Here is a 25,477-nt window from a genome sequence, read left to right as displayed (position 1 = left end):
AGAGCATGCCAGAGTAAACCAGGCAGGACACATGTGAATATGTAAACAAGACTTTATTAACTGAAAAGGAAGTGTCCTTTACCTCAGGCCATTGATCCTTCTGGAGACAAATGTAGACCCTTTAGTCTTCAATTAAAGCCTTTAATACACATTGGTTGCTTATATGTGGAAAAGATAGGTTAATAAAGTCCATTTTGTAACATGAATTCCATTTTCATTCAGTGGGTGTTGTGCGGGTAGTCGTATGTGAAATCTTCATTACGTTTTAGAAGAATAATATACAATAGACTTGTAACTATGAGAAATACGAGTGATTGTTTGTTACTTAAAGATTTGTCACATTTCATAATCATAATTTACTTTCATCTTATGAATTAAAAAGCTTATGTGTCATTTCAAAAGTGCCTGTTCCAGTTATGCGTCACTTCCCACAATTCTCTGGTTTTATATGCACCAACGTTTTACACATGTCTTCACAGTCACCGAAGCCTTTCTAACATAAGGGTGAAATTATGGCAACTATTGCCGACTGCATACCATACTGTTCCAAACCAATCAATCTTTGGATAATTTTTTTATCCGTCGTTTGGTTTTAATAATCGTCTATGTTGTAATTGTAGTTGTATTCCAGTGCCTCTGTGAGTTCAATCTCTTCAGGCTCGGTTGTGTTCCCCTCCAGGATTTCTTCATGAGTCCAGCGATCAAACCAGGGTGTGGTACTCTCTGTGGTTGGTAGAACTTTGGTCGTGGTGATCACGGTAGTGGTGGGCGGCGTCGTTCTGGCAGCCAGCAGCCTCTGTTGCCGTAGGCGACGGAGTCTGAGCAGTCGTAACTGTCGTAGACGTGTCCGGTTTGTGTCGACACCGAAATTGCCGCTGTAACTTCCTCCTCCCCTGTTGCCGTTGCTTAGCAACCGAATGGGCCTGTTGCCGTGGAGAGCCATAATTTGTTTGATGCGGTCCCAGTTTGACTTGCTGAGATCGAAGTTGCACAGGGTTGCACCTGGCTCGTACCCTACCACGCACAGACGTGTGGAGGGAGAATAGCCTTCGGCTCTGGCCGTCACACGATACTCGCCAGGGTTCAGAAGACGCCAGTAGTCACCAGATTCACCTAAACATGTTAAAGACACGATGTGTTTCATTTATCTACACTTTTCATTGTTTCAAATTTCTTTTTTGTAGACATGGCAGACATCACACATAGTTTAAATGGTTTACTAGGTCAAATCTATGAATGTTTTAAATTTGATTAATGATGTGTTTTTATGAAATCTAAAGACAAGTAGAAAATTAACTTGCATGAAACAAACTTTTGGTTTGTCAGCTTCACTATAATGTTTTCACTGGATAGTGTTAAAGTTGACCATCATTTTAACACTCAACATTTTTTATTTTTGCAGAAAGCCTGCCCTACAAATAGTTGAAACTGTCCTTTCAACGTTATAATGGTTCTCAAACTGTGGCATTTTATGAAATATAGAAATTTATCATAAATTTTATGCAATAAAACATTAGGAAAATAAGACCACCAACCAAATTAATTGATATAGCAAGTTGTATTACTGAATATGTTTTTGGTTCAATTAAAATTCTAGGTTTAATATTATAAGTACTTATTTGGGGGAGCACAAAGCGACTCACCCTACACAAAGGGGGCATTGCAACGGAAACATTTACGAACCACTTCTCAAATCCAACAGAAACACCTCACCTGTCCTGACATCATGATTGACTTCCTCCACAGACACTGTGGCATTGACAATAGGATTCCCCTCTTTATCTCTCACAACACCTTTAATTCCTCGATGCACCTGAGAAAATGTTAAACTTAAATGTTAAGCACAGGTGTGTCATCTCATACCAAAGCCTCCATCCCATTCCGCCTACTATCCATCCTAAATAGTATTTGAAATTAGATGTGATACGTCCCAAATCACAGTGTTAAAATAGGTATTCTCAAAGTACCCGTATGGTCTACTCTATTATTTCCGAAGAGCAGTTTTGATGTTCATCACTGTTATTGATCACAGTATCGCGTATGGGCAGCAACGTTCACTGCTGTTTTGCATTCGTATGTCCCAGTATGTGCATAGACTTTTGTGTTTTTCTACACATTAAAACGTATATTTTCCATATTTTACACTTTTCCATATGAGAAATAGTACATACTTTTGGAGAAAAGTGTAAGTAGGTGAATTGGGACGAAGAATCAGGGTTTGGCTGGTGAGAATGGGCACCTTGTCAGCAGATGCAAAAAACCTTTCTCCAGTAATGACTATTAACTGTTGATGACTTGATGCATTAAAGGAAAAGTTCTCCCAAAAATTAAAATAGACTAACATGGGAGTCATGGTTGACACAAAACGGATAAGTTACAAAATTTCATCAAAATATCTTAATTTGTGTTCAGCACAATAAAGAAATGTATACAGGTTATGAAACAACTTAAGGGTAACCAAATGATGACAAAATGTAAATTTTATGGTGAACTATATGTAACGGGACTAGGTGATTGACAGTTACATTAGCCTATTATTGAGTAGTATCTTCTATTTAAAGCCTGATTGGTTGTTACCTGGGATGCGTCACGTCCAATTTCCCCGTTTGTTTGCTCGTGTTGACGGAGCTTGTAGGTAAGCTTGCTGTATTTGAATGGTTGATAACTTTGGGAATTGGTGGTATTCATAATCTGAATTCGTTGCATGTTAAACATCTGGCAGCTGGGTGATGGTGCTCTTCTTTTGTACTGCTTAGCGGATTTGATGACTGTTCGCCTCTCAGGTATGTTTATCGTTAAGAGCTCGTTCTATAGGGCTGGTATGGGTGTGTGAATTTAACATTTCTTTTCGCGTATTAATTAGGCATGATTCCCTGTATCCCATTGAGTTATCTGTGGGTATGACTGTGACCAATCCGTGTCTATTAAGCGTGCTATCTGCCATGATATCCTGATGGTAAGGGTTTTAAACGTAACTATAAGAGGGAGTGGGGGTAGTGTTATGATTAGTAACATCCTTTTTTTTGTGTTCGCTAAAGGATTCTCCCTCTCGTTCTATGCGGTGATTTTGTGTGCTGCTGTGTGCGCGCGGTTAAAGTGCTGCGGTCCATAGCCTATAGCCGCATCGACGCGATCATCACCATAAACAAAAAGGGGAGTACTCCTTTGGCTCCTATCGTGGCGTTTTAGTGTTCTGCCTCATATTTCTGGCTGGTGTGGGAGGACTATTTAGTTCTTCCCGCTTGTAGGGGAGCTAATCTGCCCTCGGTTTCTTTTTCGTCTTTGATTTAAACTTTTGTTGTGTTTCTTTTGTGCTTTTTATATTATATAATTATGTTGAAGTACAGTTGGTTTGGTTGAATTTATCTGCTTTTCTTTCATCGTTATCCTGGTAAAATTAATTAACTGCTCATAGCTTTGGAAGCAGCTGATCAACCATCGAGTAGTGTGACTCTTGTGGTCATCTACTGAATTCAAGTTGTTTTGTAGTAAGCTCAGGTGACCAATTATTTAATTCTTTTGTTTTCTGCCTATATTTGTTTGTTATTGACATTCATTGCTGTCAGGACTGGTTTTATTATTGATGTCTGCTTGCCGTCTCGCGTTACAGAATACACAAAATATACAACATGTAATAATCCCTTCTTACAAACAACATAAAATAGAGACTGTGTCTGTCCCCCGGATTAGCAAACATAAGATATTGCGTAAACCTCTTGAAAGTAATTTAATAAACGTTAAACAAATCAAACATGAACAAAATACAGATAATCAGCTGTTACGACTCGGATTGCTTAATATTAGATCTCTCTCAAATAAAGCACTTTTTGTTAACGATTTGATAACCGATCATAAAATAGACATGCTTTGTTTGACAGAAACATGGCTAAAGCCAGATGATTTTATTACTCTAAATGAATCCGTTCCCCATGATTATTACTATAAACACGAGCCTCGTCTAAAAGGTAGAGGGGGAGGTGTCGCTGCACTTTACAAGAATTCTTTTATTACCTCTCAGAAGTCTAATTTTAAGTACAGTTCTTTCGAAGTCATGGTACTTCACGTATCGACACCTAATACTAAGGACAAAACATTTTTAAAATTTATTCTAGCTATTGTATATAGGCCTCCAGGGCACCACACAGATTTTATTAAAGATTTTGGTGGGTTCTTATCAGAACTAGTACTGGCCGCAGATAGAGTCCTTGTCGTCGGTGACTTTAATATCCATGTAGACAATGATACAGATGCCTTGGGACTGGCTTTCAAAGACACTCTTAACTCCATGGGCGTTAGTCAACATGTGTCAGGACCCACTCACCTTCGTAATCATACTTTAGATTTAATACTTTCTTATGGTATAAATGTGGACGATGTTAAAATCGTTCAGCAGAGTGAAGATATTTCGGATCATTATCTGATATTATGTTTGCTTCAATGGCCTACGGCTGCAAATCAAACTCCTTGTTACAAATATGGTAGAACGATTACTTCAACTACCAAAGATGCGTTTCTCGATAATCTGCCTGAATTGTCTAAAATATCCAGCATGAGTAATAACGTTGACGATTTTGACACTACTATTGAAAATTTTAACTCTACTTTCTCGGAAATATTAGACACAGTTGCTCCTCTGCGTTTAAAGAAAATTAAAAATAGCAGCCCAACACCGTGGTATAATGAACACACTCAGACTCTAAAAAAAGCATCCCGTAAAATGGAGCGCAACTTTAAGAAAACGAATTTAGAGGTATTTCGTATAGCATGGAAGGATAGTACTCGAAATTACAGGAATGCAATAAAAACGTCTAGATCCGCCTACTTTTCAACACTAATAGAGGAAAACCATCACAACCCTAGGTTCTTATTTAACACCGTGGCTAAATTAACAAAAAATAAGTCGTCATCGACGTCAGATTCTGATTATCAGCATAACAGTGATGAATTTATGAACTACTTCACAAGTAAAATCCAAGATATAAGAGAAAAAATTATAACAATGCAACCTGTAGTGAAATCCGCTGAACAAACTAACTACAGCACCCCTAAGGAGAAATTGCAATTATTTTCTACAGTAGATCACGATGAACTGTCTAAAATCATTAAATCATCTAAATCATCAACATGCATGCTAGACCCTATACCTACAGAACTACTGAAAGAAATGCTCCCCGAAATTATAGATCCTCTTCTTAGTATTATTAACTCATCTCTGACATTAGGACATGTGCCTAAAGCATTTAAGGTGGCTGTTATAAGGCCTCTTTTAAAAAAACCCAAACTCGACCCTAAAGAACTAGGGAATTACAGGCCTATATCGAATTTACCTTTTATATCTAAAGTTCTGGAAAAAGTAGTTTCAACTCAATTATGCTCCTTCCTCCAAAGGAATGACATTAATGATGAATTCCAGTCTGGATTTCGAGCATGTCACAGTACAGAGACTGCTTTGATCAGAGTTACAAATGATCTGCTTTTAGCGTCTGACCGTGGCTGTATTTCGTTATTGGTGCTGCTAGACCTCAGTGCTGCATTTGACACCATTGACCACAGCATACTTCTACATAGACTCGAAAATTACGTCGGCATTAACGGAATAGCATTGAAATGGTTTAAGTCTTATTTATCCGACCGTTTTCAATTTGTAGCAATAAACAATGAGGTGTCCCGCAAATCACAAGTCCAGTACGGTGTACCACAGGGCTCAGTCTTGGGACCCCTGCTCTTCGCATTATACATGCTACCTCTAGGAGATATAATAAAGCGACACGGAATTAGCTTTCACTGTTATGCTGATGATACTCAACTTTATATTTCCTCGATGCCTCATGAAACCCAGCAGTTTCATCGAATAAAGGATTGCATAGTTGACTTAAAAATGTGGATGAGTAACAATTTTTTACTACTAAACTCGGACAAAACAGAAGTGTTACTTACTGGACCGAAAACTGCTATGCGTAACAACCAAGAATACTGCTTAACGATTGACGGATGCTCCATAAAATCCTCGTCATCAGCTAAGAATCTTGGCGTTGTATTTGACAGTACTCTCTCATTTGAAAGCCATGTCGCAAACACCTGTAAAATTGCATTTTTCCATTTTAAGAATATATCTAAATTACGTCATATGCTGTCACTGTCAGATGCAGAGAAATTAATTCATGCATTCATGACATCAAGACTAGATTACTGTAATGCACTTCTAGGTGGTTGCCCTGCGGGCCTATTACAAAAACTGCAACTGGTTCAAAACGCGGCAGCTCGAGTTCTTACACGTACAAAAAAGTATGAGCATATAACCCCGGTTCTGTCAACCTTGCACTGGTTACCTATAAAGCATCGCATTAACTTTAAGATCTTGCTTATTACCTATAAAGCCCTACATGGTCTAGCGCCGCAGTATTTGAATGAACTTCTATTGTATTACAGACCACCACGTACATTACGCTCTAAGGGGTCCTGTCAGTTGGTAATACCTAGAATTTCAAAATCAAGTGCAGGTGGTAGATCCTTTTCTTATCTAGCGCCTAAACTTTGGAATATTCTTCCCTGCACGGTCCGGGAGGCAGACACACTCTGTCAGTTTAAATCTAGACTAAAGACTCATCTTTTTAATCTTGCATACACTACACCTCCATAATATTAATCCTCAGAGGATTTAGGCTGCATTATTTAGATCAACCGGAACCAGGAACACATCCAACAACAAATGATGTACTTGTTGCATCAAAGAGTGCAGAACAGTACTCTACTCTCAGCCAGTCTTGTCTCTTTGTTCCAAGGTTACCGCAGGATGCAGTTCATGCCCAGACCTGATGGCAGAGCTGAGAATGGGAAGCGGTGACCTGACAAGTGCTAAGAGGATAGAGCTGGATAAAGGACGCGACAACTTTGTTTTTTTCTACAACATTTCAAATGCTATTAGATTGTTAATGATAATCTTTAATTTTTATATTTTTATTAAGCCTTGTTGTGCAAGCACTGATGAGCTTGTGCAGAGGCAGCAGCTTTTGCCAGAGGGGAACTGGAATCCCCTGGTTGGGCCTGGGTTCCCCTGAGGTTTTTTTTCTCGATGGGAGTTTTGGGTTCCTCACCACCGTTTGCATATTGTTTTGCACTATCTGCCTGGCCGGGGGGGCTGCTTTAGAATTCATACTTGTATTAAATGTGTCTCATGTACAGCTGCTTTGTAACAATGAAAATTGTAAAAAGCGCTATATAAATAAAGTTGAGTTGAGTTGAGTCTACATTATCATTTTTATAGTTTCTTATTTGTTTATTGCAGGAGCTGGGGTCCCACGGTTAGATTGCCCTTCCTCCTTGTGGTGGTGGTTCTTCTTTATCGTGTGCGGTGTACACTGTGAGTGCTTGATAGTGTGATTAGACTGCACAGGTGTGCGTGTGCGTGGATGTGTGCCTTGTAAAACCAAACTCCACATTGATTACGGCTCCACATTAAATCGTACTGTTGGGAGCCTAAGCCCTGCTGGTGTTATTTAGTTTTGTTTTGTTGAAGTGGCGTTTCAGTGTCTCTTGTTATACGTGTCAAATGTTTTAAATCATTTTTGTATTAATAAACATTTGTATTTTTGTATATTACCCACCTCTTCTCTAATTCTGAGGGAACCGAACCTGTGTGCTTTAATTGGTTGAGTATTTTCCCTGGGATTATCTCCTAGGGTGGCGTAGTCGGACTTTCTTATTAGACAACTTGGGCTTGTCCCAACTCACAGCGCTACATATACATAACATCATCACAAACATTTAAAAGTCCAAGTGAAGTTATTTACACCCAAAAAATAAGGACAGGTTTTTTGACTGGTTGAAATACATCAATGAGCAAAGATTTTAGACTTCAAATCAGAGGTTTCAGTGTCAGCCCAAAAAGCTGTCATTGAGATGAATGGAAATGCCAACAAACAACTTCATTCAGGAGTATCAGAGACAAAAAAGAATCAGCTCTGTTCAGACATCAGACTGTTTTCCAGTCCTGTTCATGATATAGATCTAAGCATCTCACCTGAGAGATGAAGGTCAGCAGAGCTTCTCTGTTATGCTCCCACTCCCTGAAAAGCTCGCTCCGATGTGGAAACTTATCACAGCCCAGAAAAACAGACAGCTCGAAAGAGTTAGTGTGAAGGTAGCTGAAATCATTCATACCTGTGAAGAGATTTGAAGTTATTAAATATCACAAAAAAGTGAAAATCTGATTCTAATTCAAGAAATGAAAGTAAAGCTCACTTCCAGGGATGGGCTTCCACTTGGCACGGTTGACAATGCCCATGCCACCCGTTGGGTCATCACTATGGCAACCTCCCTGATGGGTGTGAGTCATGGTCCGGTGAGTGGAGGCGTAAGATATGGCCAACCAGCGGAATAAAGACTGGTCCTCAGTGACCCTGATCTCCTCCTCTGCTTCACCTTCTCCATACCCTTCCCTATAGCCTTCTGAATATCCTTCTTGATAACCCTCATGATGCCCTTCTGAACGCTCATCCCCCCGATTCTCCTCATAATATCCTTGATTCTCCTCACGATAGCCTTGATTCTCCTCACGGTATCCATGATTCTCCTCGCGATAGCCTTGATTCTCCTCGGAATAGCCCTGATTCTCATGGTGGTACCCATAGTTTTCTTGATGGTATCCATAGGTCTCCTGGTGATAGGGGCTGCTTTCCTGGCGGCTGCCATAGCTCTCCTGATGATATCCAATGTGAAGGTACGGGTTGGGTTCTTCTTCCTCCTCCTCGTACTGTCGCTTCTGTCGATGTGCTCTAGGGTTCAGCCGTTTCTCTTTCTCCTCAGACTCCTTGGTTAGGCGGCGCATGTCGAATGGGTAGGTCACTAGTCTCTCCCCACCCTGCAGGTTGGCACCGAGCACGAAAGGGTGGGCCTCCATCCAGGTGATGAGGGCAAGAGTCTCTACCGCAACCTGATGAAGACACAGTACACAAATTTCATGAAAGTTTTGCTCCTGTAATCTGATTGGTCAACGGTTTACGTACCGAGCCATTGCCTGAGAGATAACCCTCAGGGATGGGCACGTAATGGTTTGGTGTCAGTTTGGGCACCATGCCGGCGTCCTCCGCATCCCAGAAGATGTTATTTAGGTCTGGAAAGTTCTGGAAGATGTCATGGCCGTCATCGGTCCAGTGGCCTAATGTCCAACTGCCCAACTCGGAGCCCTGCGAGTCGCAGTGATGTTCAGTTAAAGATGAAATATACTAGCAAGTTGCATATTCGGGAATCGGGAAATATGAAGATGTATTATTTGTATTTTTGTGCCTGTGTAGACTATATTTTCACTTGTAAGCTTTGTATAAATGTGTCACACACCTTGTCAAAAGCTTTCTCATGGCCATCAGGATTGACTGAGGGCACCAGATGAATTCTGGTCTCATCCACCAGGTGGCGCACCCGAGGGTTGCCGTCTTTATACTCTCGGCAGAAGAACTGCATGAGCATCAGGAGAAGCTCTCGCCCCAAAGCCTCATTTCCATGAAAACCTGCTGTGTATCTAAACTCTGGCTCTCCTGAGTAAAGATGTTAATCTTTGTATTGAACATCAAATGAAAAATGAAAACGCTCAAATACTTTGTTGTTTCTCATTCTTGGTTATATTACGTATTTTTAAACTGTAATATGGTTAAAAGTGCCATAAGTATCAGATCTGTTATATATTTATAGTGGTCTAATAATACTGTCTTCTGATGTTCTTCACCTGTTTCATGTGTACCAGGGTTATCAGTAATCTCCATAGCGTATATCTCTCGACCATTATAGCTCTTGCCCAGACTGTAGAATCTGGTGATGTTGGGACACTCATCAGAGACAGATTTCATCAGCTGTGAAAACAACGACAAATGTTCAATGTGCTAAAATTGTTAAAACACCTATTGTAACCACATGCTTTAGCAACGGCCTGGCAACCACCATAACCGCGGCAGGTTTCTTAGCACATCACAGGTTTGAAATCTTTAGACCGTGTCTACACTGGGCGCAACAGGCGCGACGCGACATGACAACCTGCTTGTTCTTAATGGGTGTGCCGCATCCAGTGTGGACAATATTTTAAATTATAATGGGTTCTAATGCGTTTCTAATGTCTTTTGTTGTGTCACATCGCGCCTGTCGTATCCGGTGTAGACACGGTGTTGTCTTACACCATTGTGTTTTTATTTGCATGGGCGAGCACAACTTATGCAAGCACAACATATACAACTGCCACAATTTTTTTTTTTTTTTTCGGTTTATAGGCATGTGTTTAGGTAAAATTGTCCTTTTTTTTTCATTCTGTGAACTACTATCAATATATCTCCTAAATCTTGTCATTTTATTTTGTTTCTTTTTGCATTTATTTGCAGAAACTCAAAACTGGAAAAACAGGTCATAATAACAGAAAAGATGTTCAGTATATTTTCAAACCTCAAATTCTGCAAAAAAGTTGATTTTCACTTTTAAGCAATAAAAAAGTTATACTTGTACATGTATTTAGAAAAAGTAAAAAAAAAATGTGATAACCTGATTTTTATCAAATTTTTCATTCGTTTTGTCCTGCTGTCAGTCTTTTGGATGACTGGGTCACTACTGAGGTTTGACTTTATTGAAATTCAACAAACACTGGACTGGAATGACCACAATATATATAGAAATGCTGATTTGAAATGAAACATTGGAATGGTCTCTTAATTATTCAGAGGCTGTATATATATATTTTTTAAGAATCTCGTTATTCTTTTATGTCATTATTTTCGCTGCTTTACTAAGTGGTTAAATTCCAGGCATCTGTCCTTACCTTTTCCATGTCGAGGTAATTGTGATATTTATAGTCCATGTCATCTCGGGCTGTCACCTCATTCTGACTCTGGTATTGGTTGAGAGTATCTGAGTGTAGAGCAAATATTAAAATACAACAGGCATCCAATCAAAAATGATTAAAAATAGCTAACGTTTTTGAATTTAATATATCAACCTTACCAGGGGCCAAGTGTCCCATCAAAAGCTGTACATAACTCTAATTAAAGGCTTGCAACTGCCTTGCTTCTTGTAGTTCAATACTAGTACTAGCACAATATTTACTGCTGGTGATTTGTACATGCATGCAAGTATAGTATGCAGTTCACTATTTGATGCAAGATTAAAAGCAATCATAAAAAATGTGCTGAAGGCCATATTTTAAAGTCTCAATGTATTTTTATTGTAAAATTTGACAAAATGAATAAATTCTCTTTACAAAATGATTATTATAATTATTAATGAAAGATTATAAAATCCTCTCATCCTCTCAAAACAATGAAAAAAGGGAAAAAGATTTTGATTTAACATTACTAGGCAACATTGTGGTCACTGTAGTTCTGGGGCATCTACTGACTGCAACGAAACACCATCACTGAGAGCGCTAAGGCAGGACCAAATCATTTCATCCAGATGCAGGTGGTCGGTCAATATGGATGTTTAATTTTTGGTCAATGGGGATTTTTAACTTTCACTCCCAAAAACAAAGAGATCATTAATTTTATTATTATATAAAAATATATACGGAATGATGATGGTTTTATAATTTTATATTCGTTTTTACCTATTTTGGGGGCCCCTGTCAGTCATGGGCCCTTGGAATTGTCTTAACTTTCCCCCCTATACGGCGCCCATGAGGCTTACGGATATCTGTAAACTAGTGTACTAAGAAACCTTTTCAAAAATCCTTGCTTTCTGTTGTTTGACTATTGCCAACATCAAACAGTGTTTGAGTTTTAATGGAGGTCCTGTGTCTCTCACCTGGGACTGGGCATCCCAAAACCTCCATTCTCATACACATGGTGCCGTTCCAGCTCTGGGGCAAGATGCGGATGTAGCGAGCCACTTCCGGCTCCATAAACTGAGACAACACTGGGGTGCTTTTATCTGTGTTACCAAAGAACAACTGAACATATGGGCAAAAAGAGAGAGAAAAAAATCTGTTATTGTGTATGTATATTATGTTAGAAGTGGTGTGGTAATATTTAAGTATTCTATTAAGAGGCCATTTGGGTGTGAAACTGGCAACCAACCCATTCAGCATATCCATCATGAAGAACAGTCCACTCTCTGCTGTCATTACTGAAGGCCACATGATATGAAGACACATAGTCACTCCTAAAACATCAGAACAATGAAGACAACGTAAGAATGGTGTACCAATTCCTCCAATAAAATGCAACAGATATCGTTGTCCAATATATATGAACTATTAGAGAATCACTTTTTAAACACACATTTATCCTTGAATTAAAAGAATCTTGTTTTGACCACTGTTCTTACTCGATGGGGTCGTCTCGTCCCTGTGTGATGACCCCAGTGAACTCGGTCAGCGTACGAGCGTCCAGTTCAATCCAATGGAGCTTCTCTTCAGGGTTAGCACACCACGCCCCACCATTCATATCATCTTGATCTCCAGATGCCTGTTAGGTTTACAGGTAAACAATGTTTTTACATTGATTCATGTGCAGTGAATTCAGCACAAATCATGGATGTACCTGAGTATTAAGACGAGCTCTGTTTGGCCCATAGCGATGATGATGAACAGAGGAAGTCAACAGCTGGTCGTTGTCTATACGATGAGACTCCATCCCCAGAGGTGGACATACTGACGGAGGCATAAGAAATATCTACTTTATACAGACATGAATATACATTTTATCAGCATGCTAGTCTAATACGTTATATTTTTACGGGTCCTCTTGGTTCAGTGTAATGTGCATGAAAGAAGACCACATTCATGCATCTGCTTCATAAGGAGAACACGTTTTCTCTGAAAAGAACCAGCTGTGGAATCGGAGCGTGGATTTGCTCGGATTCCCCACCTTCAAATATATAAAATCAGCGAATGTCCTGATCTGCACTATTTGGTTACCTTAGTACTGTTATGACTAAGTATGACATAAAATCTCAAAAAAATTCTTCTTTGAATACTTCAAATATCGAACACGACAACAGACTGAACTGCGCTTGTACAGAGAAATGTTATGGTGAAAAAAATGTATCCTACGTTATCAATACTGTAAGAAAACAGTGACTGAACACCACTCACTCTTGGGTTCTTTGTACACACGTGGTGGAGGTCTTTTTCTCCTGATTTCCTCTTCTTCCTCTTCCTCATTCCATTTGGGCTCTCTTTCTGAGGAGTATGCATATTCATACTCAACATTTATATCCGGAAATCGTGATTATGGAGTTATTCATGGAAAAAGCACGATAAGAACATTTGAGGCGAAACATGCACATAAATTCGATATCAGATTTCTTAAAAAACTTGGATTCTTGCTAAACGTCTGGCTAACTTTTCGTTTTGGAAGGCTGGAAACTGATTTTTATAAACCAGATGAGGGTGAATTCAATACAAACTGAATTTTAGCCAGGCAAAGTACTGTTATTGCAAGATAACAGCTTGACATACATTTGCCAAGCAATCTTGTCATGGTGTACATGATAGGAAATACACAACTAGAATGATTAATTAGGAACTTAAATAAAATTTAATTTAAGTCAATTTACACACATGTGACCTCCACATTTTCTGCCTTTAAATGTGTTACAATGCATGAGCCTATAATCAGCGTGTATGAAAAGAACATTAAACGTTTTGTTGATCCTGAAACGTTCCATGAATCTCATTTTTGGAATGTGTCCTGTTACACAAAATCTTGTTTATCAAAACAGTCCTGGTTCTCTGTCTCACTTAGATGAGTGCAAAGGATTTTGTTCTGCCAGTAAGAAACAAGACATTTTTAAAGAAGTCTGTTTGCTGTAGTTTCTGGGAACTGGCTTTTAATAAGACATCAAATTCAACTGAACTGAAGAAAGAACTGAATCCAAGTCAAAACAGAAAGACAAACACATTTATAATTATGTTATTTAAAACTGTCAGAGATATTGAACAACATTTGATTTACAGAATTTGAACATGCTTGTACATTTCCCGCACACTTGGCAAATGAGAAAAAAAACAGACATGAAATATGAATTTGAAATATTTCACAAATTTTTACTGAATGCAGACCTTCCGCCAGGGAAAAAAAAATACTTCCGGTTTTAAGGTAATAAATGACCTGCAATTGACACAAGCTCGACCTGATTTTGCCAAGTGGTTGATGTCCTCAGGACAACATATTTTGTTGACCTTAGGACAACATTTTTATAAATAAAACATAAACCCACACCAAACCTAAACCATCCCTAAAATCAGAGCGAAATGATAAGTGAAAAACAATGGTCTAGAAACACCTAATCCTGGTTGGAAGATTAAGTTTAAAATAAACTGTAAATTTATTTCTGAAATATGATTGGTTGATTTAAATGTTGTCCCAGGGTGAACATGATGTTGTCCCAAGGATATCAATCACTAGGCAAAAACAGGAGAGCCATGTCACAAACAGGCAAATTTGGTTTAATTGTTTGTAAATGTAATGTCATTGACGTTATTCAAAGACATATTTATATTTAATTAAAACCTGTCAAAATGATTTGCTGCATCCGGGCTACCGTGTTTTTAGTTTTGAGAGGTTGTTATCTGGGAATAACGAACCTTCAAATGTTGCAAATGGCCAATCAGAATCAAGCATTCCAACAAACTTTTTTTAGATCAGCTCATCGATAGCCATCATTCAAAAATAATGACAGTGCATAAATTAAAGAAGAAGGCTGAAACACACTGTACCTCTCTCCTCCTTCTCTATTCTCGCTCTTTCCTCTTGTTCTATTCTCTCTTTCTCCTCGTCCAGCTTCTTTTCTGTTGGTAAAATTAAAACCAATAGTGCAAGTGAAAGCACACAATGATATTTAATGTTACAGATTATACAAACATGTCATGAATGTCTGAAAGAGCACATGGGAAAGTTGAGATTGTCTAGATTGTCTATTTCTAGGTGAGATTGTCTAGAAATAGACAAATAGAGATTGAAATAGAGATTGTTTTTTCTCTAAACGTCAGGTTTGGTGGAAATACTTCGAAATCAGCACACAAACAAAACACAACTGTGAATTGATCTGCTCTGTTGTCTTTTGTAAGGATGTATTTCCATGTCTTTATTACTTTATGACTGTAGGTTCGAGCTTCAAGATTTTACTTCATTTCGAAATGATCAGCTTGAGCTAAAATGGCACCCCATGTGTCTTAAACGGTTTAGTTCAGGGTTGAAATAGCAGGTTTCTCTGTATATATTCTCAGTCTGACATGCTTTCTCAATGTACAGTATAAAGAAAAGTATACAGTACTGTACCATGTCCATATTCATATTCTTCATACCAGTTGCTCTCAAATAAAGGGACGGTGGGCTCCACTGTGACAAGAAAACACATGAATAATGAATACATATTGGACTATTCAAGTCTCCCAAAAATGACACTCTTAAAATGGTGCCACAGCTGCTAGGTGATGTTATAGAAAAAACATTTTCGAATCCCCAAAGAACCATTCTTTAAGAGGTTCACATAAGAACATTATACGTTTCTGAGGATATGAAGGATTTTATGGAGAATGCAGCAAAAAAATTGCTCTTTTATGGCATTGTAAAGCATTATTATTGTGAAGTAACTTTATTTTATCATGCATAATACAACAAAGTGATTTTAAGTGCTATGCAGTAAACAATCAATTCATTACAATTCTATACAATAGCTTTGAAAGAGAGTAAAAAGTATAGGCCTATAATATACCCATAGATGGATGTTTTTCCACTGGGTTGGAACAAAATGTTTCTTTTGGGGGGTACTGTTTCTTTAAGGCTGTTGGCTTTAGTACTTTAATACAGACTCTTTTAGATTAATTTGTATCACTGAGAGTACAGTTTAATGACTCATATGGTGTTTGCTAATAGTCGGACGCGTTTGAGCTGCTTTCCTTAACAAAAACCCCTACTAGACATTTTGGGTTTTATGTAGTAAAACAGCATCTTTCATGACGTGGGTGTATTTTGTGTTAAAAGTTTTATTCAATTTGGTTAACACCAATTCACAGGGTGTTTAAATTCACTCCTTTGTAATGACAAATATACAAATAAAACAAGTCTGCGATGTAAAGAAAGTTAAAATTAAATCATAAACCACCGTGCATTTTTACTTCTGCTTCTAACTATATTAACAATTACGAATGACAGTTCAAATCTGCCTTGGTAGTAAAACAGAGAAATAAAAGCAGACTTTTAATAGATAAATGATTTGATTAATTTAATACTTTCTGTATTTCTGGCCTAACCTGTGGTACTGTATTGCCAGTTTTCATCAGTTGAGCTGATCTCTTTACCATCAGGGAACGGCAGGTTTTCTGCTACCTCATCTGTTGACAAAAGAAGATCAAATCTAAAATATGTAGGTTGTGTCAAAACAAGGTCTGTAAGTCAAATAACAAAAAATAAGAATAATACACAGTTGATATGTCAATTTGCTGAGAAATTTTAATACATATGTATTTCATTGTATTTATTAAATTAATATTCATTTTGTGGAAAAGGATGAAAAAATACTTCCCTCCAATCATTCCAATTCAAATTATGTTTCAACTTCCTGTGAGTTTAAAACCTCAAATATTATTGCAATAGATAAACGCATTGAATAGACAATAGATACTGTGGTCTTAAAATTCACTAGATGGTTTGTTTTAAGATTGGTCTGTTTCCAGTTCGCGTTTGTCATTAGACTCAGGACACATTTACTTTGTTTCAGCTACTTTATCTTGTCTACTTTTAATGGACAAATGCAGACTGATTGTATCATTGTAATATCTCACTTTTTTCAGCACAAGCCCAGACTCTAAATCACTGTGTCAAGATAAAACTCATTCAACTTTGATCAATTTAAAAATAATAAATGAACAATAATAGAATCCTTACATCTGGGGTCCCAGTAGTCATCATTGTCATGGCTACCGGTATTCCCAGGGGTTGTAGGAACAGGCTCATCCACCTTCCAATAGTCATCATCTTCTAAAAAAGGAAATGCAGTGGTGGACATACAGTATTTGTTACGAATAATTATCAAAATTTTATTTATTAGACCAGATATTAAGCTCACCTGAGTCAGGATAAGGTTGAGGGTAATCATCTGTGTCAGGAGGAAAATCTGAGGGGAATTCTGTAAATTTCTCTGTTGGGGGCTGATCGGTTACAGCCGTCGTTGTCTCAGTATATACTATGGACATCAAGGAGTGATCGTAACTGAAAAATGATCTTATTCGAGATCAAATACAGGAGTATAGTACAAAAAACATCCCGTAAGATTTTAATGGTTTAGTGTTTATATAAAAGTTTTTCTCACCTTCGTCCCAGTATTGGTCAGGTTCAGGATCATAATAGTCATCATAGTCAATGGGTGGTTGAGTTGTTGTAGGCACAGCAGTGGTGGTAGTGGTGGTGGTGGTGATGATCTCCTCCTTCTTGCCTTTCTTCTTCCCTCCCTTGTTCTTCTTCTCACCCTTGGGTTTCTTGGTGGGCTTGGGAGCTTTGGGTTTCTTGGTGGGCTTTGGCTCTTTCTGTCTTTTCCCTCTACCCTCTCTCTCCGATTCTCTACGTATTCTCTTTACTTAAGGGACAGATAACGGCAAATGGATAAAAAGATATTATGAATTTTAGCGTACTGTAAGTGAGACTGTAGTCTGATCTCCCAATCTGAGACTATTATCACAGGTTAATAGAGGGATAGTAGTTTAAGGTTATACTGTGGTTAGTTTTAGCCTCACATGTTGTGTCTACAGACCACCCACAGTCAACTCAGAGACTCATGCACATTTCATACAAAAACTAGTGAAGATTTCCTGAAAATGTCAAACTGCAAGCTGAACTAAAAGGTTTTTCTTTTAAAAAGTTGTGAACGGATGGGATTTTGACCACTTTGTGAGTATGAGGTAACCGGTATACCTGCCTAAAAAAAGGAAAAAAAGTTGTGTGTGTGTTTATATAAAGAGTAGATAACACTAGATCATGAAAATTTAATTTCATGCAGTGAAATGTTATGTTGCCATGTTTGAAAGTAAGCAGTCTGCCAAGTTGTAAACCCGAAGGTGAATGAATAACAAAGTTATTGGCTTGGAAAACAGGTAGTCGAATCCGAATCACGCAAACGAGTCGTCCCTAGTTGACTATTTCCAAACCGCCGTGAATGTCTGTCACTACATATAGTTCCCTCCTACTTTTGCTAGGACTGCCTGCGAAAACTTCACTCTTTCCCCCAACACTGTAGCTCGTGAGCCTCATTCGCGTTAGACCAATCACAGCAGACTAGACAATCTGACCAATCACAGCAGACTAGACAATCTGACCAATCACATCAGACTAGGCTAGCGGAAAGGAGGGGACTAGACAGATGAATTGAGAAAACGAATCATTTGAGGGTCAGTTAAGAAATAAGGTAAGAATAACTGCCTATCATAACAAAATATTAGTGTTTTTACACCTTCTCTGTAGCCTACATAAACTTGTTGTTGGACACTACATAAACCAAAGCAGGACCTTAAAAATCCCTAGTTATGCACGCTTTAAGTACTCTAAAAACAATGGGTTGTTTTCAACCAATGGTTGACTCAAACATGTAGATTTTCAAGGTTAATTTAACTCAATGGTTGGGTTTGTCCGTTTGTCCATATTTGACCTAACCATGGATTGAAACCAACCTAGAGTATTTTCAGAGCATCTATTCCAAGTGTTTATTCATTCTTAGTTTTTATGTTTCCATGTCATGAAATGAAATGAACAATATGCAAGTAAGATTGCCAAACCAATATATAAAATATCAAAAGGATTATCATTACTATTCATTCATTGGACTGAGCTAAGTGACTTTTAGTGACTCGCACTTGAAAACCTCTGTTACAGAGTGTATAAAGATTGCATAATTGAGCCTAATCATAAGTGAAATGTTTACTAAATGTATTGCAAGGATTATCAGCCAGCATTTTTTACCATTTTAAGAAAACAAGGTTGAAACTTTAAGACATTTTACTGAAGTTCATCTTCAGTTTAACATGATTTACAAGAGCGGGGAGTACAGTTTGACTACTGCTGAGTCTAATAACTTATACCCAGTAACGGCTGTCTTAAAGACCATAAAATGAGGTCATGCATCCTCATAACCGTATTTCACAGCTAAAGCACACACACATACAAAAAAAGGGGGTCAGATTGTCATAAAAAAAAAAGCTAAAGAAATGTTTAAAAGTATCCTCATAAGCTTGTGTACCCAGGAAACAGAGAGCGTGTCGTTCCAAACATCCTACCATGTTCTATTTATTAAAGCTAACGGATAAAATACAAAAAATCATTGGCAGTTTATAGGGATAAAAAAACACCAATTGAATGAATCATTAATTTCTGGGTTTCTTAAAGGGACAGTTCACTCAGCCTCGAGTTGTTTCAAATCTGTATACAGATTAGTGATGCGCGTATGGCGGTTAAATCCATGTGCGCTGCGGATGATCCGCGGGTCGAGTGGGTCGGGTAATAAAAAAATACATTCAGATTAATTGAGGGTGGGTCGCGGAATTAACCTCATTTCTCAAAAAAATACGAATGTGTTTTAAATGAATTTTTCACCAGGCGCTAATTTAAAAGAAATGCGCGTGTGGCGGTGGTAGATGACAGTCGATTTCTTAAAGCAGAAATGGAGGCAAAACAGATCCTATAGGAAATTTAAAAAGAGAGAATTAAAAACAAAACAAAAGGTAGGAAAGAACAGTATCGTTAGGAGCGTTTTAGCGAAGTAAAACGGGTATGTAATATGCAACGACTGTGAGGCATTGTATGTGTATGAAAGCCATAAGACTGGTACCTCTAATATGGTACATTATGTGTGTGCTAAATCGAAATATTAGATTTAAGTATTTATAGACAAAGACAGTCTTAGAATTTTACTGAGTAATTTAATTGACGATCGGGCCAGGTCGGGTGCGGATATCTACATCAGAGATACTAATACGTGCGGGCAGGTGGCGGGTGACATTTTAGCTTATCCGCGCATCTCTTATACAGATAAATGTATGAAAAATGCTTGTAATGTAACAGTTCTTGGCCATCATTGACAACCATTAAAGGGAAAATTACAATGTTAGTCAATAGTGCCCCAGAACTCTTGGCTTTCCTACATTCTAAACAAAAATTATTTTGTGTTCAACAGAACAAAGAATTGTATACAGATTTGGAACAACGCGAGGGTGAGTCAATAAAGACAACAAAAAAGATTTGTGTGAACTGTTCAAGTCTCTTTTGTTCCAATGCAAAACTGTCATAGACTTCTACATCAGCCAAACCTTTGACTCCACCATGAATATACAAAGAGCAGGAGTGGAATACAGTACGTCTACCAGGATGTCTGGCTACAATTCTCTCCAAATTTCCAACACACTGTTCTAGACTGTTCACTTGTTCAATGATTTTTCATGCATTTATGTGTATACTTGCTTACGTGTGAAACGTGTGAAAACACCCAAAAATGGAAATTCATTCACTATTTATTCACCTTCTACTTGTTCCAAACCGAACGTGTAAACGTATTTTATTCTGATGAACACAAAGAAATATTTTTGGAAAAATGTTAGCAACTGACATTTCTGGGACATCATTGACATTGAAATAGGAGCGTTGTTTTGCTCTGTACTTTGAAGAATTTATGAAAGTAGCCTGTTCTAGGACTCGCATTTTAATTTTTCCTACTATTGTAGTCAATGATGTCCCAGAAATGTCAGTTGTCACTCAGTTGCTAACATTTTTCTAAATCTCTTTTTTTAAGTCAACAGAACAAAAACATTTATACAGGTTTGGAACAACTTGAATGTGATTAATCATGACAAAACTTTCATTTTTGGGTGGAGTATAACTTTAAGAATAAGAATTGAAAACAATGAAAATATTACTGTAACTGATAGTGTAAAATATTGACTATTTAAACAGTCACATCTGACTGGAATAATGCTGAAAATCCAATAGTTCAGTATTTTAGTTTACAATACTGAGCTCATAATGTTCCATAAATCTTTCCAGCGCCGGCTAGTTCCTGTCATAATATTTGCGATTACAGTTCATATAAAAAATATGTTGAGAATACTAATGTAAACACTTACAAAGAATTTCAAGCTTGGCTGTGGCTTGTGATTCTGTGTCTCTGTTTCTCGCCACACATTTGTATATCCCAGCGTCCTCCAAATCGGCATTGCGAACAATGATAATGGATAGTGAATTTCCATGTTTGTGCACCCTGAGTTTCTTATTGTTTCCTAATAACTTCCCGCCATCAGGAGAAAACCAGTCGATCTCCTCTGCATCTCCAACAACTGAAACAGGAAGAAATAGAAATATTAACAGGGACAATTTACCAATAAATTGAATTAAGTAAATCAATTATTTTGTGGTTAACCTATGAGTTACAATCTCACCTCTGCACAACAATTCTTTATGCTGACCGACTTCAATCTCTGCATAGGCTGGAATGATCTCTACTTGCAGCTGGCCTAGAAAAACATAACAACTTTTTTAAAATTTCTTCACATATTTTTTTTACATTGGTACCATATATTTAAATAATGCTTCACCCTATCATAGTATTTCACCATGTTTTTACAGCTATTTGTGCAACATTTTGTAACATACAGCTGCTGAAAAAAATATGAGACCACTATGTTTTTATGAATTTACTATTTATAGGTATTTGTTGTTAAGATAAAAAGATAAGTTTTGTTTTATTTGGTCAACAATAGTTCTACCAAAATTTTAAATAAACCTCAAATACTGCAAAGAAAACAAGATACTATTCACTTTTAAACAATGCAACAGAAATATTTAAAGAGTTTTTTTCCAAAATGAGATTGGGATTTATTGTGATTCAGATTTATTGTGATCGTTAGCTGTTATTATGGATTTAATCAAAACAAACCAACTGCAGATTTATATTAATTGGAATGCACAATAAAAAAAACATGATTTTTGAAAAATGTTCTCATTTTGGATTCAAACTCTTAATTTGAGCATGTATTAAGGAAAAGTTCAAAATATATTTTGTATTTGATAACCTGTCAAATGCTGTCAGTCACATTGCTATTGGATGATATGTCACTCCTGAGGTTTGATTTTAATGAATTTCAACAGACACTGGACTGTAATGGCATTCATAGAAACGCACGCACACGCACACACACAGAGAGACAGAGAGAGAGGGAGTGAAAGAGAGAGAGAAACACAAAGGCTATCCTATATTCTAAAGTTCATAGTCCTTCTATGTAGACACAGACGTTCTGGTACTTGAAGCTCATCCTGTCCTATCTCAACAGGGCAGTTTCATCGCTCCTAGGAAACATTTTAGCAACATTCTTCCCTGTTGCTGTGAAATCATTCCCCACACAGAGCTCCTGCACAACGCCAGTTCTCGGGAGACCAAGTGCAATCTGCCAAACGTTTACTTTATCTGTTTACTTAAGCTTTAGCCATCAATCAACACTATCCGAGAAAAGAGGAAGTTTCAATGCAGGAGATTTATAAGGCTTTTTTGACGATTTTAGTTACAGAGAACAAAAATGACTTAAATGGCTTGACTTAAATTTATATACGAGCACAATGACCAAGCATGTAAGCTCTGACCAAAATAGGATAGACGATAAGGTTAGTAAGTTTCATTGAAATTTATATAATGCTTAAAGAGTTATTAACATTAGATCATGAAAATTATATTTTATGCAGTGTGTTATGTTGCCGTGTTTGAAAGTAAGCAGTCTGCCAAGTTGTAAGTCCGAAGGTGAATGAATAACAAAGTTATTGGCTTGTAAAAAATGGAGTCGACCCTGAATCACGCAAACGAGACGTGACCTAGTCTGAGTCTCTAGCCGCTGCGTATCTACATCACTAGAAATAGTCCCCGCCTACGTTTTGCTGGGACTCTCCTCCCCCAAACACTGTTGTTCGTTAGTGAAGCGTGTGCATCATGTCTAGAACCTGTCCATCTTATTTAAACTACCAAAGGAAGAACTTCTGAGAAACAATGGTTACAATATTCATTTTTAAATCCCCAGGGTTTTACTGTGAGAGCGTCATTTCACCGAAGATTGCTTAAATAATCTTGGCGCGTTCACTGCAGGATATGTAAACGACTATCCTTGAAAGAGGGGGCAATACCTGCTTTATTTGGACCTGTTAGGTCCACCGAATCACAACCTGTTTGTGTGACTATTGATTTTTGTCTTAACTGCAAGAAATATTTGTGTACCTTATGTCTGTGTTTAGCTAATTCATAGAACAATACTATTAACATGTACCATTATTACAGTTTGAACTTGGCTGATTTATGTGTTCAATATATTATCGTCTATATAATATTGTCTTCGGATGTTTCTTCGTCAGACTCGGGCTCAAACTGGTAAGGTAAAATCCCTGGCATCTCTATCTATATACTGTATATAATTTCCAGCAACCTGTTAACCGTAATCCAGTAATGATGATAGGCGGTCAGTATGCGGCACATGCTGAATGCGTCTGACCAATTACAACAGACTACACCATCTGACCAATCACATGACACTAGGCTAGCGATAGGAGGGGATTAGACAGAATCGCGGAACGAAGCCTTTGAGAGTCAGCCAAGAAGTAGGGTACTAATAACTGCCTATTATTACGACATAATAGTGTTATTTCACCTTCCATGTACATAAACTTGTTGTTGGACATTACATAAACCAAAGTAGGACCTTTAAAATCCAATGTTACCTACTCTTTAAATCTTTTTCAAATTCTTTTTTCTTTTCTTTTCTGAGGAAAAAGACTTGTACTGTACATTAGTGTCTGACCTTTAGGTTCCATTACCAAGAAACTCCCCATAGTCAGCTCACTAACTGTATGATGCAAAAGTGCATAGAAAACTGGAAAGTTCTGTAAAGCTTTGATCTGACTGGAGGATTTTACGAAACGTCTGGAACTAAGGGCAAACAAGGTCAATTATCAGTCCACCTAGAAACAAAACTAATGTAATCACAGGAAAACCAGGTTAACTAGATTTCCACATCAGTTCATGTCTATGGCATAGTCTGCATTTACATTTGAGCAGAAATGGTCTACACGTTTTTGACAGTATTTCCAAAGGCTGTCGAGTCGTTACTTGATTTAGATTTTTTTTGTCTCCTAAACACTACAAAAAAACCACACAGTTTCAATTAATTAGATTGCTTCTTGCTGCCTAAATGGCAGATGTTGGACATAATACGCTGCAACATGAATCAGAGCTTTTTCCTTTTAGTCGAAGGTCTGGCTATGCCATTTATCAAGATATTTTCAACATCTGGCCCATTTTAGCTTGGCATTCAAACCAAGAGTACAAACACATCCGATCAAACAGCACTGGAGCAAAAGTATGAGCTTCACACTGGATATACTGCTGTTACTTCAAGGGCACAAGTATTTCATACTTCCTTTTCTTAAGTCTGATTGAAATTAGGTTATTTCTGCTCAACTGTCAACTTTTAATCACCCTTGTGACGTTCAAAACACAAAAGATGAGATCTTGAGAAATGTCTCGGCAGTTTTGTCTCCATACAATGGAAGTCAATGGAGGCCAGTGTTGTTGAGTCATATACAGATTCTGACTGTCATGAGGGTGAATAAATGATGACAGATATTTGATCTTTTGGTGAACTATCCCTTTAACTTTCATTGTACATTGACAAGATTCTTAAAAATCGATCAGTTCATTTGTCGGATTGGAATGAACCCCTGAATTCGGCATCACCAGAGACATGATATGCCATGTTCGCCGGGGCATTTGTGAGGGACAACAGCATAATGTAACATGGATAGAAATGTAAATGCAGTCTTCAGGGGAATAAAACCATGTAAGAATTAGATGTCTGGATTTCTAATTACCAAACAATTTCAGTGGTGTCCACATATCAGGGAAATAGTGTGTTATTAAATAGCTATATATAAAATGCTATTAACCATATTTTCCAATCCCTAGAAAAACCTCAGTAACAGTACTGTGATTAACTCTTAAATCCTCTTTTCCATCAATATCCAATCCCTTCTTGAACCACAGCGAGTTTTCCCTCTTTCAGCTGAATATTCATTCTCAGACGTGCTTCTCCATGCGCAGGTGCTGCTGCTTTCCTTGGAGATGTCATTGACTTTGATAACTAAGTGCCAACTTCAAATGCAAATCCCATATGAATAAAAACTTGCACTTGGTTAACCGTCACACAACAGTAAACATTAAAAGCATTTCCTAAGTCGTACCTGCTTCTTTGTTGTCCTCCGAACAACGGTCTAATGTTCTGACCTCAGACTCACCTTCTGCTTTATCTGGTTCTGGCAGTCCGTTTAGAGACACTGCAGAAACGTGCGTCCAACAGTGAGCCAGCAGGGACAGGCAGAGAACTGACAGTGCTGCCTGGTCCCTCATGATGCCTTATTGACGGTATCCCACAGGAGGAGATCCACAGATCGGGTGTGTGAAAGCAGAGAGAAGAGACAGACGGAGGACAGAG

The 25,477-nt window shown here is 37.8% G+C and overlaps 1 protein-coding gene across 2 annotated transcripts; it reads right to left on the bottom strand.

Moving 5' to 3' along the window:
- Nucleotides 1–34: 34 nt before the first annotated feature.
- aebp1b (AE binding protein 1b) lies at nt 35–25,477 on the bottom strand. Of its 2 annotated transcripts, none has more exons than XM_056730018.1 (22): nt 25,227–25,477; nt 21,392–21,466; nt 21,080–21,289; nt 17,287–17,550; nt 17,044–17,160; nt 16,863–16,955; nt 16,229–16,309; nt 15,255–15,314; nt 14,693–14,764; nt 13,067–13,153; nt 12,513–12,622; nt 12,298–12,437; nt 12,048–12,132; nt 11,776–11,920; nt 10,796–10,884; nt 9,722–9,845; nt 9,337–9,533; nt 9,006–9,185; nt 8,242–8,932; nt 8,021–8,160; nt 1,714–1,813; nt 35–1,113 (listed from the first exon to the last, which is right to left on the bottom strand). In XM_056730018.1, the coding sequence occupies exons 1-22, from the start codon at nt 25,390–25,392 to the stop codon at nt 593–595; spliced, it is 3,747 nt and encodes a 1,248-aa protein (XP_056585996.1). In that variant the 5' UTR covers nt 25,393–25,477; the 3' UTR covers nt 35–592. The 2 variants fall into 2 exon arrangements, with proteins under 2 accessions (XP_056585996.1, XP_056585997.1); XM_056730019.1 differs by having other exon boundaries at nt 25,281–25,477.

Source organism: Triplophysa dalaica, chromosome 18 (assembly GCF_015846415.1).
Source record: "Triplophysa dalaica isolate WHDGS20190420 chromosome 18, ASM1584641v1, whole genome shotgun sequence".
Lineage (NCBI taxonomy): Eukaryota > Metazoa > Chordata > Actinopteri > Cypriniformes > Nemacheilidae > Triplophysa > Triplophysa dalaica.
The sequence above is the reverse complement of the archived record's forward strand: the minus strand, read 5'-3'. Positions and strand labels throughout refer to the sequence as shown.